Below are 15,556 nucleotides of genomic sequence, written 5' to 3'. Positions count from 1 at the left end.
ACCTCTCAAAGTGGCCGACCTTAGTTAAACTTAAGGGTTTATTTTAATATATATTTTATTGATGTTTTCCTGTATAAATACAAGACAATAACGCCACTCAAACGTATTTGAGAACAGTGGGCGGGGTTTAGCAAATCCGGCCAAGTAATATTGGTTGATTTAAATCTGAGCAGCGCTGTAACTCCGCCCTGAACTTTCGTTGGGTTTCTCGATTTGTATTCACACACCACCCCGTAACATTACTGGCTATAGCTTCATACTGCAGGGACCGCCCCGACGGATGATCACAGACCCACATCGAACAAACCCCGCCTCTGACGTCACCGAGCCTCGGGATTGGCCGGAGAAGTTTCAAACACTTTATAAACGGTTTCAGCGGTTTTTAGTGGGAGGATCGCAGTTACCGTCAGGGACATTTAGAGTTTACACATAAACTGTAATTGAAAGTGGAGATATTTTAGCATATTTTATGTCAGCATGCGACTGATTTAGCCTTTAAGTCAAACGGAGAGACAAGCATCGGATTTTCCTTTTCAGAGACTCGAATAACAAAGGTAACGCTTTTTATTTAGACGTCGTAGACAGTGTTAGCCAGCTAGGCTAACATCGTGATGTTGTCCTTTAAGAGACAGCAGGGCAGTTATAAAATTAAAAAAGTAACCTTGTCACCGGTTTTGTTAAATTAACCTATGTCTCTTATGTTCACTGAGCACATTGATTACTTAATGTCGTATGTTCTTTGGTCGTATTTGAGTGTTACATGTTAGCTAAGCAAGCTAATGTGTTCCCTGGGAAACGTTAGCTCTGCTAATTCTGTTCACATCTTAAACCGCTTGAGTTTATATCAGGCGTGTTGTTCTCCCTAAGTGTCTGCGTGGCTGCAGCATGAAAACAACAACAACAACTATTGTTATTGTCAACCACATTGTTATTAAATAGCCAACGCTGCGGCCCATACCGACCCCTCCGCGAAGATAGAAGACATTGCGCAGCGCTGCACCGATTACCTTGATTTTTACAAAGACAATACTGAAAATAAACAAAGGAAACGCTAGCAAGGCAATAGGTAGACCGATATAAGTGATCTGCCGAAATTACAAGGCAATTTGGCATTTGTTAAATTATTTGTGATTATGAAAAAAAGGAAAAAAATCAGGCCCTGCTTTGCAAAGTCAAAACATTTATAAAACGGTCAGGCAACATTTTACCCATAACTGGCTACAAGTTAAATACATATTGACTTATTGTTTGTGGTAAGGTTGCTTGTTTGTTTGAAGTTATCCTTGTAACACCGTTATATGTCTGTGTGAGCAAGAGGACAGTTGACCACACAGACGATGTGATATTAGATTACGGAAATATTTACTCTGAAAATAGAATAGAGGATGTTTTTTTTTTATCCATCTAAATTGTCAGTTTGAAGCATTATGTTTTGGTATCAATTCACATTCAAACACAAGGACCTCTTTCCAGATGCCCCATTGTAGATAACAGACCCTCAGGCAATATTGTTTATTGATGCATTAAAATTTTAATATTTTTCGGCAAGATTTATGAAAGTTGTCAAGGCATTAAACCAATGATCTGTCTCTAGGAATCAAGACCTGATAGTCTAACAATGGCATAGTAGTCAGTGCAAAAAAGATATTCAAACTGAGTTGTAACCTTAAAATTGGAAGTCAAATTAATCCAATTGTGGATTATGAGGATTGTGACATCCTTACAAAAGACACAATCAAACATAAACAACCAGTCTTTCTGGATTCACTGGTGATGTTTTAATTATTCATTTTTATACTTGCCATCTTGATTTTGTTCCAGCTGATCCTGATGTTATCATGCATTCTTTCCCTCAGGCCATCAACATGAATTCTGTACTATCATCTACAAGATCCCTCATGCAAATGTTTGAGGGCAAAGTACAAGAATTCACTAGTGACATTGAAAATGTCCATATGGTTTGGCTTGAGGAGATCCAGCAAGAGGCCAACCGCATGTTCTCAAGGTAGGTTAGAATGTAAAAACCCAATGAATAAAATTTTAGTTCTTAAGTTTCTATCTTCAGAAATGTGTTGCCCTCCTTGAGAATTGTGTTTTTAATGTTTTACAGTGAAATTGTTTTCTTTTTCTTTCAGAGATTTTAATGCTGAACCAGAATTGATGCCAAAAACGCCATCACAGAAAAAGAACAGTCGCAGGAAGCGTGTATCCTTGGGGCGCCAAGAAGAAAATCAAGCCAGGCGAAGGTTTGATACATTTATTACTGTTTTAGTAAAGGCTAAATTTACTCAGGTTTGATGAAAAGTGAAACTTTAAACATGTTGTACCTCTAATTCTAAATTCATTTTCATTTCCTGTCCAGATTTTCAAAGGGAAAGCGCAGTAACCTTCGTGGCTCCTCTGTCAAATCACTGAACTTCATTGCTGAAGAAGGGACCCTTCCTGAGGCCTCCACCTCAGAACCCGACAGCACCACCCAGCCAAAACGCACTACCCGTAAAAACAAACAAAGAAAGTCTGATGTGGTAGATGATGTGAGCCAATCAAATGGCAGCTGTGAAACTGAGGAGGTGCAGAACAAGAAGCCGGAGCTGGTAAAGGATGAAGAGGTGGATGAACATACCGAGGTGAACAGTGCAGAGGAAGAGCAGGACTCCAACTCTAACCAGTCACCAGCTAAGATACCCTCACCTGAGGTTGTTGTCAGCATCTCCCAATCAGACCGCTTGTCTGCTGAGTTGGCTAAAAAGCTGCAGGCCTCTCCTGGCCGTACAGCTGCTAAGATTGCAATAGCTGGCACGGCTCAAGGCGCACGGCGGAGCTCTGTGCGATGCTCCCTAAAGCTACGTCACTCGCTGGCTGGTCTGCGGCATAGTATGACACAGGAGTCTATCCGCCGTGCCTCACGCCGCTCCATGCTGAAGAGGAAGGTTTCTCACATGAGTAACTCCACATGTAGCAGCAATGCTGATGGTGAGAAATTCCCTTTTATAAGGTTGTTTTGTATATACTGCCCTACAAAGCCCAACTGTAGTGACTACAATTTTGGGCTAAATTGAGTTATAATAAAAAATGAACTCCTTGATGTCTGTTTTAGATTACTATTTTGCTTTATTTCAGATGAATGATCATATAAAATTTGCAGTAACTACAAAATCCAACCAAAGCAGACAGCAGTAATTGCTCTTACCACAGTCTGCTTTGACTTTGATACAGTGTAGCCTTGTATTTCTTCATTGTGTTGAATAGTGAAGACAAGAATTATAGAAAATATTATAATTTGATTATTATGTTTATTTGATAGGGAAATTATTATCTAGATTGTGATTAAGTAAAAAAGTGAGATAACATTATTTAAGACTAAATATAACATTACTTTATAGTATAAAAGCTGAAAGAAGACAACATTGTAGTTACTGCACTGTTTTTGCATTTCTATTCGGACCTTTTACAGCAATGCACTAACTACATTTTTGGGGTCAAAGGTCAAATCGTTGATTTTTTTTTAGCATAAAAATTACTTCATCGATACATGTAGAAATAAGTGTCATATCACTTACCTACCTATAACCAATTTGGCTGGCCAGTTAATAAAACGTTAAAAAACTTAAAAGCAGTTTTTTGAAGGACAGTATAGATGGAATACAAAACATTAGAAATTCCTCTACACTATGGTTGTTCTTAATATGTATATTTTCTTTTTTTATATAGTAGAGGACTCTGGACAGGACTCAGCAGAAGAAGATGAAAGAGAGGCGTGAGTAACCTTTTTCTTTGAGTGGGTGAACATATTGACATCTAAATGGAAAATTAAAATCTATAATTTCAACTTTTTGTGACTTTGTTGCCATTCAGTTTTCAAGCAGTTGTTTGAAATGTTGCAGTATAAAAATTCAAATCATGGTAAAACAAGGCTACAGTGTCTTTTGTCAAGAAGTTTCTAGTCCCTGCTGCACATGGCTGTAATCTGCCAGTGAACAGAGTACAAATACACATTAAAATGGCTGGATGAAAATATGGCTAGTGACTGGTAAATTCCTCTCACACATGAATTTGCATGAATTCAATGTTTCTTACCCATATAAATGTATACTCCTCTGTAGCATGTTAGAAACCGAAAGTGCAGACGCAGAGGATAATGCTGCATCTGAAGAATTGGAGAAAACTCCAGAGGTATTGATGTGTTTTTGTCTATTTAAAGTATCAAATCGAAATTTAATATATCATTTAGTTATTGATCAGCTAATGTTTTTACTCTGTTATTTGTAATTAATTCAGATCAAAAAGAGTGTACCGCTGGCTGCTGGACGCATTACTCGATCTGTGGCTGCAAACTCGGCCGCCATGGCATCCCCGTCATTGTCGGTCCCAGAACAAACCATGAGCACTCCAAACAAGAGAACAGGTATGGGAACTCACCATTTTGATATGAAGTTATTTATTTTAGTTTAATGTTCTTATTGAATGTGAACTTGAATTATATATATATATATATATATATATATATATATATATATATATATATATATATATATATTGGTTTTGTCCTAAAATGTAACCTGTATGTGCTAAATCCATTTTTGTGTTTCAGTTGCAGGGAAGAAACAGACGTCCCAATCAGGTCAGAGGTGAGTCGTGTCTGCTTTGCATGGTTTGATGTGTGCAAATGACATTAAAGGATGCATTAACTTGTTGGCTGATGCTTAAATTCTGTCGTGTGAAAAAATGTATTTCTGTGTCTACAGGTCACGTCAGAGTACCAAACGAAAAGCACCGGATACTGTGGATGAAAGCCCCACAAAGAGGCACTCTCCTCCCAAAAAAAGTCAAAGTGTAAGACAAAAACACACGTGCTCACGTTAGTAGAAAATATCAGGATATATACATCAAATTATTGGATCTAATGGTAATCTCTTGTTATTAATACACAGGCAATGAGACCCAACATGAGATCTTTCCTCCACACTGTGCAGAAGAATCAGATGCTAATGATGACTCCAAATTCTCTCGGCCGGACTGCTGTTATCAAGTCCTTTATCAAACACAACACTCCTCTGAAAATTGATCCAAAGGTAAGTTGTACACTGACCTCTTTGCAAAACAGCGTTATTGACTTTGTTAACATGAACACAAACGATTCACTATAATCTCATATATGACAATATTCCCAATTTGATAGAGGTCATGTAAGCAGCATATTCTAATTTAAAGATTCTGAATGTAGGGCTTCCCGATCAAGGCACGTGACATTTGTCAGTATCATTTCGGTTTTAAGAGCATATTTTGGACATGTAAACATTCAGAATATGCGTATCAGTTGGGGCTTTTTACCAGCCAACAGTGCAAGACCGGGAAGGAATTACAAAGCCCATATTTCTGGTCAGAAGGAGAAACACTGAATTTCAGTTGTCCTCTAAGTTGTCCAGATTCTTTTAGAAGACATTGGAACTTGCAATGACGCAAATAAAAAAGAACCAAATATTCCAAATGTTATTATATTAAAAATGTTGTTTAAGTTTGAAAAAATTGTGGCTCACATTTTATTTAAAGCTATCAAATTATGTGGTCCTCTTATTTGGATGTTTTTTTTTCTCCTTTCTGCAGTTGAGTTCTGGTATAGTGGTAAGTGTAATGTGGAGGCATTGTATGTTGATGGTGTCTTAATATCCCATTGTGAAACTGGATTGAATGTCTCCTCTTATACCACATACCTTAGATAAGCCTCTTTCACACTTCTACATTTAAACATAAATGGCATTGGTCTCAATAAATGCTAAATTAAGGCTCCAACAGTTTTATCTTTTTAAAATTTAGAAATTTCTGTTAAATTTGGTCCCTATTGAGAACATAAGAAGCAATGTTCCTGGGTAAATCAGTCAGCTGAATATTTAGAACCATACAGACTTGCATGTAATTGACTGAAGGTATTGACTTAAGCCTCGCAAATTTGCAGGGTACATCTGTGAAAGGGGCTATTGATTTCAACACCACCCCAAACTGCACTTGTTAGTCGATGGTGTCTCTGATCCCACATGTCACTAATGCTCATTCTCTGCAATCTTATAATCTAACAATACCTCAAACCACCTAAAACGGTTCTGGTAACATCACTGCTTGTCAACGTTGAAACCCAATGTCTTAAGAACTGGAAAATGAAGGAAAAATCCATCTAAACATGAAGCCATGTCAATATTTAGGTTGTTCATAAAACTGTTCTGTGTGTCAGTGGACTAAGATTTACAGGGTGAGGAGATAATAATGGAATCACTTTCATTGTCTCCTTTTTAGGGTCTGGATTGGGTTTTTACAACGTATTTGTTCTTGTAGTTAGATGAGCATTGAGCTTATTGATAGACTAATGTCCAATGTTGTCTGTCAGATACTATTCATTACATTAGATACCATACGCATGATGGCAGCCATGTTTCTTTTGGGCGATGTAGTGCATTTTAAGGGATCTATCTTGACTTTGACTATCACTCATTTATAAGGACTGAAGGCTTTAAATATGGCTGTTAATTTGTAGTATTTGTCTTATTTATGTTTTTCTCTACATCATCTCACTGCAGGTCAACTGTGAACACAAACTAGGTTGTTGTTTTTTTTGTTTTTTTTTAATTTGCATGAGTAAAGGGTGCAACTCATAACCCTCAGCTCCACTGTGTTTTGGCTGGGCATCAGTAGCTTGCATGTAATGCACCCTACTATATGTAGGCACTGCTAGCAAAGCTCTGCAAGCAGGAAGACTCAGCTCTCTAGGTCAATATAGCACACACTGAGAATTGTATTGATACAGTGGACTTTATTACAATCAGCAATGATTGGACATCCACATAAAATGTGTCAAATTTATATTTTAAGACCATAGAAAAAAGACAGTCAATCAGAGTGGATTTTTGCTTCATCCAATCAGCTCTTGGTATGGTGAATGGTTTCCCCATGAATGAACTCCACCTGGTGTTTTGGATTCTTTTGAGTCTTATTACAGTTTTTTTATTTTTTTATTTGCTGATTTCTGACGACACAAGTTTCCTAAATCCTTGTTTTGTCTTTCCTCAGACAAAAGAGCGTTACAAACTGGAGGCACTTAAGAAGAAGCAGGAGCAAGAGGAGGAAAGAATGAAGAAAATGGAGGAAGAGAAGAAAAAGAAACAGGATGAACTTAAAAGGTTAACAGTCAACCTTTATACTCACTGACCGAACAGTTTCGTAATTTATTTTTATTTTCTGTTTTAACTTTGAAATTTTGTGTTCTAGGAAGAGGGATGAGAGGCTGAGAAGAGTGTTTGAGGCCAAAGTAAAAGAAGAGCAGAGGGAGGAGGAAAAGAAAAAGAAGATTGAGCAAAAAATGGCTCAGATTGATGAGAAAAACGATAAGGTATACAACTGATTTAGAAACTCTGAATCTGTATGTTCACCTCAACAACAGATTGAACCAATTTGCCTAATCTTTGTTCCTGTCCCTCCTTGTGCAGCGTATGGACGAGAAGGCCAAGAAGAAGGTGGCGCTTAAACGTCAAGAGGAGCTGGAGCTGAAGAAGAAGTTGGAAGAAGAGGCTAAAAAGAAGAAGCAAGCGGTAAGAAAATGCTTTTTTTTTTTTTTTTTTTTTTTGTTAAGTGACATTTTTGTTGTTCTAGCTACTCTTAGTGTGGTGTACAGATGAAGATGTAACATAGAGCAAAATATCAAGAATGAGCCTTAAAAAATGTTCATCTAGTCATGTACTGGGAAGAGTTTTGTAAATCTTATCATCTTCATTTAGGCTTTTCTCATGTTTTTTTGTTTTGTTTTTAAACCTCAGGAGGAAGAGAAGAGGCAGCAGGAGTTACTGGCCAAGAAGAAGGCTGAGGAGGAGGAACAGCGAGCTCGTAAGCTGGCTGAAGCTCGCCGAGCACTGGAGCTGAAGAGGGAGCAGGAGCTCGAGAGAGAGCGACTAGCTGCTGCTGAAAGGTTATTTATTTCCTGAATACTTAAATACTAACAATAGTACCATAACAGCTACTCTATAAACTAAGTAACACGATCATCAATTTAACATGCTATCTGTATCAAATTGAAACTTTCATTAATGCAGACGATGAAAGAGGTTTTGTATTCACTCAGTGTGTTTTACTGACTTAATTTCTTGTTTTTCAGGGAGCGGGTGGAAAAAGAAAAAGCCATCGCCCTGCAGCGAGAACTGGAGAGAGCAGCGAGAGAGAAGGAGAGGAGAGAACTGGAGGAGAAAAGAAGGGCACTTGAGGAAAAAAGACGACAGGTAGAAAAAAACGTTTGGGACCAAATGGCTTTTAAAAAAATCAAGTATTTAGTCAGGGTATTTGAAGGTCTTGGCGTCTTAAAGCATTGCCTTACTTTAAAATAGACTCCAAAACTTAATTTTTCCTTTACTTCCCACAGACTGTAATGGAAGTTTTTAAACACTTCTAATCTAATTGCGGGCTGTTGGATGACATTACACAGCAATAAACTGATAATGGATTGCTTGGGCAGAAAGTCGTTAAATCCTTTTTTCTTTTGGCAATGACAAAAAATAGTCATTGCCATCAGACCTTTACAGTACGGTAGCTAAAAAACTATAATGGCCAAGTGCTTTTTTTTTTTTAGAGAAAAATGAATTGGTTTATCACTTTTTGAGCTTGGTGAATCATCCAGAAGCCCACATGACTTAAAGGTACTATTGATTTAATGTGAATTTTGGGGAACTATTTTGTTGACTTAATTTCGCAAGGACCCCTCTGTTGCATGTCCATGTTTACCACCATGAAACGGCAAGTTAATGTCACTATATTTAGCAGTTCTGGGTGTGTTATTTTGTGCACATGCTTTTTGTACCAGCAGGAGGCACAGCTGAGAAAAGCTGCAGAAGAGAAGGCTGCTAAAGAGAGAGAAGCTGCAGAAGAGAGGGCTGCTAAAGAGAGAGAAGCTGCTGCTAAAAAGGCTGCTGAAGCAAAGGTAAACCTGCAGGGGGAGATGGGGCTTTGCAAAGTTTAACATAAGGGAGTGTTAAAAGTTAATTTCTCTAAATGAAAATGGGAGGTTCAGCTTTAATATTCAAAGGCTTTGCTTTCCAACACTTTCTCAAATAGTTCCTATAAAAGTGGTGGCTTTTTCTGGAGTATCTACATTTTCTTTGCATGAACAGACTTTAGAGAATACTGTAGCAGTCCACACTTTGGGCCTAACTGTGCTTCTCTTCTTTTATCTCTTTTTAAGGCCGCTGCTGCTCTGAATGTAACTGTGGACATTGAGGTAAGAATCTAATCTATAACTACTCTGAAATTCAGTTTTTACTTTTGGTGGTACAGTTGGATAAATGTGAACATTTTAGAATTGAACCTTATTTCTAATGATCCCCACTTGTGCATGTAAGGCAGGCTTATGGTTAGATAGCTTTTTTTTTTTTAATTTAATTGTTATTGGGATACACAAAATCCTGTACCTGAATGTTTAAAGGTATCTGTGTTGGTTCGGTCCCTTCTGGATTGTTAAAAGTGCCCTATGTAGTTTTATGTCAAGTGCATTCCCTTCCTAAAATATTATTTTCATTTTCCATCTTTACAGCGCTCTGTAATGAGCACGCCTGTAGGAAAAGGTGGTGGCCTCAATGTGACTGTGGATATTGAGGTAAATTTAAATTATGATTATTTTTTGGACACGTATTGAATTAAATGTTTTAAAGCATGATGGGAATAACGCCTCATCAGTGCAAAGCCTCATAACATGCTTTTTATCCTCTTCAGCAATCCCCACAATCATACTCCATCACTCCAAAGGGCGGCAACAGACCTATTATGCCCAAAAGTGCAGAGGATTACGGGATGGACCAAAACAGTGACGACTCTACTGATGACGAATCAGCCCCAAGGAAACCTATCCCATCCTGGGCGGAAGGTATGAATAATTAGATATAATTTATTACGATGATCAGAGTGAACATTCAATTGTAATAATGTGAAGTGTTCCAAATATAACTGTGAATGTTGCATGCCTGAAAATCTGTGATGTCAGTCTCATGTCATTCAAACTTTTTCCCCTCCCAGGTCACAATCTGCAGCAGATAATAATGAAGCAGTATTTCAGCCCTCCTGATTTAGACTCTTTCTTCGGAACAATTGAACCACCAAAACTGGAAAACATCTTTTACAAGAGCAAGCCTCGCTATTTTAAACGCACCAGCTCTGCTGTGTGGCACTCTCCTCCGATTGGAAGCAAGTAAAGTCTGTACACTGATACAGATACACAATGCTGTATAAAGTATCATTTTTGTTTTAAAGTCTTGTCCAATAAAGTAACCTGTTTAAATGTTTTTTTTCTGTTTAAGGTTTTGTCATCGACATTTTAGAAATATTCTTACTAGTATGTAAATTATCATGGCTTTAAGTGATGCTTCACACTTGGACTTGAAACTGGTTGTATATTATAAACCACTGGGATGTGAACGTTTTTGCCGTTTCAGTAAAAACTTTCATTGGTAACGTGTACCAACTGTAAATGCTTGAAGTACAATTCTTATGTTTGGGATTTATTCAGGTGCATTAAAATGTTTGAAAATAGTAGGTTTCAGCGTTTGATTGGATTTAATAATGCATGACACTTCAGAAAAATGCTTTTACAGCTGAACATTTATGCAGCTTAAATGTCCCCGCAGACTTAGTTTTCAGTCATTTTAGCCCAGGTCATTGCTCAGGTCACTGGACTTCATGCACAAAGAAGGCTGATAAAAGTATAATCTGAGTAGAGTGGCTGATTTTTTTTTTTTTTTTTTTTATACCTGTGTTTTTACTGCTATGACATTTTGGTTTGAAATTATCTTATGACACCCAGCAGCCCATAACAAAATGGCATAAACCTTAAATAAATTTACTTTTGAAAGGCAGTAATTGGAAATGTGTCTGCATTGACGGATGTGTAGTCATTCACAGGCATGCTCCCTGGAAATAGTTGTACATTTTAAAGATACATTTCTTACTCAGGTGTACTTCTAGAGAAAATCCTCCCACACCCAGCAGATGTCTGACCCACCAAATTTTGCAATCTTACTATTGTACATTCCTACAGTGCAATGTTGATGCTGAAACAATATAATGTTCTGCCCAAATACAAACCCAGAACAGGGAAATGTGTTGCATTTGACTGAAAGCAGAACAGTCCCTTTTTTTTAAGATCATCACTTCTTTGACAATTTGCCACATTCATAGGCATCAGATAAGAATCCAGCAAAGAAGAGCTAGAGGAAGATTGTTTAGTTCTCATTTTAGTTTATCACTGTTTTATTGTTCACACTAATATTGGTAACACTTTACTCTAAGGTGTCTACATAAGAGTGACATGAGCGGGTCATAAACATGACATGGGATGTGTCATGAACATTAATGACACTTTGAAGTAACATTAGTGCTCATGATACTTGTCATGTCATGTTTCTGACAGGCTTGTGTGACTCTTATGTAGACACCTTCAAACACCTTCACCTTCGTGTTTCCTGCAAAACTTGAAAAAAAAATGAGTTAGGCGATCATTTTAACAGGGTGACGATATACTGTGTAGAATAATAACTATGATCCTTAAGTACACTGTGCACATGGCTGTTTATTAACGTCATTTTGTAACCGCCCCTTTAACGGCTCATATTAATATCATCACAGTGACCTTACGTAATGAGGGCAGCGCGCATTCACTGTGGCACCATAGAACGTAAAAGCCAGCCTGCGTCTGTCGGTGGAAATTTAAGTTTGCTACACAACCAGTATTTTTTGTGATATAATCGGAGATCAACACAGGAGGTACGTTTACATATTAGACTGATGCTCAGCCTCCGAGCTGGCAACGGAGCTAAATTGTAGTTAGCTTAGCATCAGGTCCCATCATTAACGTCAATCAGGGCAACGTCCCTGTTTAATTTGGTGTTAGCAACCATGTTAGCAAGCCTGAACCTTAAACATGAACAATCTTCGCCTCGCTGCCGCTTTAATTGTTCCCTGCTTAGCTGCGTTCATTAGTAATATATTTGTTAAATACTTAATATCTTAGCTAGGGAGCTGCCAGTGAGACAACAGTTTAAAGAGTTTATTTTTAGCTTGGCTATCATATTTCCAGTCTGTTTGTCAGTTATTGTGAGATGAAGGTCAGTTGTGTGTGGATCAATATGAATGCAGCCAAATCAGCATCCTCCACAGGCCTGGGAGGGAGTTTGTATTAGGACAATTTATTTATTGATACGGTACAGGTGATCCAATTAAACTATTCGCAATGAAATTAATTACCCAGATACGTTAGAATGCAGGTGCTGGATTTGGACATGAGACACATGATAAAGGAGACTCCAAACCGTCACCCTGTTAAAAATAATCGCCTAACTCATTTTTTCAAGTTCACTTCACCAAACTTCACCAAAAGTGTAACATATGACATTTATTGATCATTTCACTCAAAAAGGATGTAACAAAGGGTGGCTATGGCATAGTAATAACACTGTGTGTAAATTATGTAACTTAAGAGAAATAAATGACTTTGGCAATTTTTTTAACATGCCTTTGTGACTTAAGCAAGATATGGTAACACTTAATTTTGAAGGTGTCTACATAAGAGTCACACAAGCCTGTCAGAAACATGACTTGACAAGTATCATGAGCATTAATGTTACTTCAAAGTGTCATTAATGTTCATGACACGTCCCATGTCATGTTTATGACACGCTCATGTCACTCTTATGTAGACACCTTCAAAATAAAGTGTTACCATATCTTGCTTAAGTCACAAAGACATGTTCAAAAAATTGCCTAAGTCACATTTTATTTTGACTTAGGCATAATAAATCCGCTTAAGTCACACACTTGACATAGGCCATAATCTTAAAGGGGTAAAATCACATGATCTGACAAAAAAACAAAAACAATTTTGACAAAAAATGACTTAGGCCATTATTTTAACAGTGTGACGAAATGTTTAAGATCAGAAGAGTGCCTGTGACAAGATATAGACACTTCTGAAACACATGTTAACTAAATAGTTAAGTGTAAATTATTTTAGAAATTATATGCACTTCCATTGTATTGGGATCTAGGTCAAATTTGGGCAAGTAAATCCAAAATGAACTATATGGAAAGATTTTACATGGGTAAATGTTTCTATGTTTTCATGTGAACTAACCCTTTGAGTGGTGGATGGTAGTTCCTTATTAATTGATTGGTTTACATGTTACATTAAAGGTGCTGTCCTTTGGAAATCCATTAGGTTTAGCAGTAGATTCAGTGACACAAGTAGATATTAATTTAGAAGAATTATGTGTCAGGTAAGGTCAGCAGCAGCATTACTTGCATAATGTGTCCATCTAATACTATATTGACTTGCATTTGCCTGCAGAAGAGTGCCATGGAAATGTGTTCATTTGTTTATTTAATCATTGCTGTAATTTATACAGAAATGACCTCTCAAATCCGACAAAACTTCCACCAGGACTGTGAGGCCGCCATTAACAGGCAGATAAACCTGGAGCTCTATGCCTCTTATGTTTACCTTTCCATGGTAAGAAATGCTTTTTATCCAGCACTGCAATCTGCATCTTTTTCTGCCCTGTGCACACAGCTCAGTGCTGTTTGTTAGCTCAAAGACATGAAAGATTTTCTTCTTTTATTGTTTTGTTTTGTTTTTAGGCATACTATTTTGATAGGGATGATAAATCCCTACAAAATTTTGCAAAGTTCTTCAATGCACAGTCCAAAGAGGAGCGCAAGCATGCAGAGAAGCTGATGAGTCTGCAGAACCAGCGGGGAGGCAGAATTTTTCTGCATGACATCAGGGTATGTACTGCTACTTCTTCTACTTAATTTATATTACAGTAGCGCTCAAAAGTTTGGGGTCACACAGAAAATGTCTGTGTTGTTTTCCATGAAAACAAACTGTTTTATTCATTCAAAAGTTGTTACAAAATGAATCAAAAATATAGTAAAGATATTGACAAGGGTAGAAATAATAATTTTAACCTGTAAAAATCTCCAACTTTACCCCCATATACTCAACCAGCCTGAGGAAGGATCCTTTTATTGCTTCTTAAATCAGCACAAAACAGTTTTCAGCTGTGCTAACATAATGCACAGGTGTTTTAATGATCAATCAGCCTTTCAACACAATAAACGTAACTATTAACACAATGTGCCACTGGAACACAGGAGTGATTGTTGCTGACAAAATATAATAGATATTTCATAAGAAAATCACATTACCATATTAACAATGTCTAGACTGTATGTCTGTTAATTTTCATTTTTTTAAATTGTGCTTTTCTTTTAAAAATAAGGACATTTCTAAGTGACCCCAAACTTTTGAGCTGTAGTGTATATTGTGTTAATAGTGTAATTATTTGGTTGCTAGGACCAGGATGTATTTATGTATATTCACAAAGTAAATCCTTGTCTTTTGGTGATACTTCAGGTGCAAGTACAGATTGACGATGCAATAATGAATTAATCTGTTGTTGTTTTTTTGTGAAATCATTATGACTTTATTATGTCCATCTTAGAAACCTGATAGAGATGAGTGGGGGAGCGCGCTGGAGGCTTTGGAGTGCTGCTTGCAACTGGAGAAAAGTGTAAACCAATCCCTTCTGGACCTGCAAAAAATGGCGACTGAACACAATGATCCTCATGTAAGTAGCAGACTGTTTCAAGGCTGCTGGACATGTTCTGCTGCCGTTCTAGACAGTGCTAGAATACCTGACTTTAAAGCATTCATTATGATACATTTTAATTTGTTTCTCACTAACATTTGGAGGATCTGACAGTCTAATAAGATACAACATTCTGTCTTTTTTCCCCACAGTTGTGTGACTTCATAGAAACCCATTTTCTGGATGAGCAGGTCAAATCTGTCAAACAGCTCGCTGACTGGATATCCAACCTGCGCCACATGGGAGCCCCCCAGGACGGCATGGCTGAGTACCTCTTTGACAAACACACCATGGGCGACGAGGGCAGTTAAACTACACTGTGACACTCATGATCATCCTGGTCGACACTGCATGCCGCCCTATCCCTGACATGTACTACATGTAATACAGATAACGCTGCTGTATTTATGTTTGTTAGCTGTCAATCAATTGCAAACTTTGCAAAAGGCACAGATGGCTCTCTAAACTGCATACCTCACTCCAAGTTACATACCAGAGTACAATGCACCTAAGAGATGATTTATAGCAATAAAGACTGTGAAAACATTTAAATAAGCTAGTTATGAGTTCATACTTCCTAATAATTTATTGACTATTTAAGTGTTTTTAGTGTTTATAAAGTGTGGTGGCTAAAACACTACGATATACTGTAACGTCTGAGCTGAACTTAGATCTTTTAAAAATATTTGTTTCTCTTTGAGCAATAGCTGTACGGAGGCTGAACTCTGCCAATGTAATATTAAACTGCTTTTACAATAAATATAAATACATGAAAACCATTTCAGTTTGTAATATCTGTCTCTATTATCGTTTTCATCAAATATTTCAGTCATATGGTACTGTCTTTCCACATCTTTCAAATCCGATCTGCAGGTTTTCCAGGCTTAAAT

General features: G+C 37.4%; 2 protein-coding genes across 4 annotated transcripts; both read left to right on the top strand.

Moving 5' to 3' along the window:
- The first annotated feature begins 396 nt into the window (after positions 1-396).
- Positions 397-10,554, top strand: incenp (inner centromere protein). Of its 3 annotated transcripts, none has more exons than XM_059336132.1 (21): positions 397-554; positions 1,857-2,005; positions 2,136-2,246; positions 2,363-2,973; positions 3,712-3,757; positions 4,104-4,173; positions 4,279-4,405; positions 4,592-4,628; positions 4,746-4,833; positions 4,932-5,072; positions 5,605-5,622; positions 7,060-7,169; positions 7,258-7,378; positions 7,476-7,577; positions 7,803-7,951; positions 8,138-8,258; positions 8,840-8,953; positions 9,215-9,250; positions 9,563-9,625; positions 9,742-9,892; positions 10,042-10,554. In XM_059336132.1, exons 2-21 carry the CDS (start codon positions 1,866-1,868, stop codon positions 10,215-10,217), a joined length of 2,532 nt encoding a protein of 843 aa, XP_059192115.1. In that variant the 5' UTR covers positions 397-554; positions 1,857-1,865; the 3' UTR covers positions 10,218-10,554. The 3 variants fall into 3 exon arrangements, with proteins under 3 accessions (XP_059192115.1, XP_059192114.1, XP_059192116.1); XM_059336131.1 differs by having other exon boundaries at positions 8,837-8,953; XM_059336133.1 differs by lacking the exon at positions 5,605-5,622 and having other exon boundaries at positions 8,837-8,953.
- A 1,100-nt stretch (positions 10,555-11,654) lies between these two features.
- On the top strand, positions 11,655-15,445 carry fth1b (ferritin, heavy polypeptide 1b). Its single transcript, XM_059335849.1, has 5 exons — positions 11,655-11,784; positions 13,422-13,525; positions 13,654-13,800; positions 14,520-14,645; positions 14,819-15,445. The coding sequence occupies exons 2-5, from the start codon at positions 13,424-13,426 to the stop codon at positions 14,975-14,977; spliced, it is 534 nt and encodes a 177-aa protein (XP_059191832.1). The 5' UTR covers positions 11,655-11,784; positions 13,422-13,423; the 3' UTR covers positions 14,978-15,445.
- The last annotated feature ends 111 nt before the right edge of the window (positions 15,446-15,556 follow it).

This window comes from Centropristis striata, chromosome 6 (genome assembly GCF_030273125.1).
Source record: "Centropristis striata isolate RG_2023a ecotype Rhode Island chromosome 6, C.striata_1.0, whole genome shotgun sequence".
Classification (NCBI taxonomy): Eukaryota; Metazoa; Chordata; class Actinopteri; order Perciformes; family Serranidae; genus Centropristis; species Centropristis striata.
The sequence above is the reverse complement of the archived record's forward strand: the minus strand, read 5'-3'. Positions and strand labels throughout refer to the sequence as shown.

Bases quoted from the DNA above. Each gene is read 5' to 3' on its own strand.
- incenp (XM_059336131.1), top strand. From the start codon at position 1,866: ATGAATTCTGTACTATCATCTACAAGATCCCTCATGCAAATGTTTGAG. The intron at 2,974-3,711 runs GTGAGAAATTCC...TTTTTTATATAG, and splicing joins ATGTAGCAGCAATGCTGATG to TAGAGGACTCTGGACAGGAC. The intron at 7,578-7,802 runs GTAAGAAAATGC...TTTAAACCTCAG, and splicing joins CTAAAAAGAAGAAGCAAGCG to GAGGAAGAGAAGAGGCAGCA.
- fth1b (XM_059335849.1), top strand. From the start codon at position 13,424: ATGACCTCTCAAATCCGACAAAACTTCCACCAGGACTGTGAGGCCGCC. The intron at 13,801-14,519 runs GTATGTACTGCT...TGTCCATCTTAG, and splicing joins TTTTTCTGCATGACATCAGG to AAACCTGATAGAGATGAGTG. The intron at 14,646-14,818 runs GTAAGTAGCAGA...TTTTCCCCACAG, and splicing joins CTGAACACAATGATCCTCAT to TTGTGTGACTTCATAGAAAC.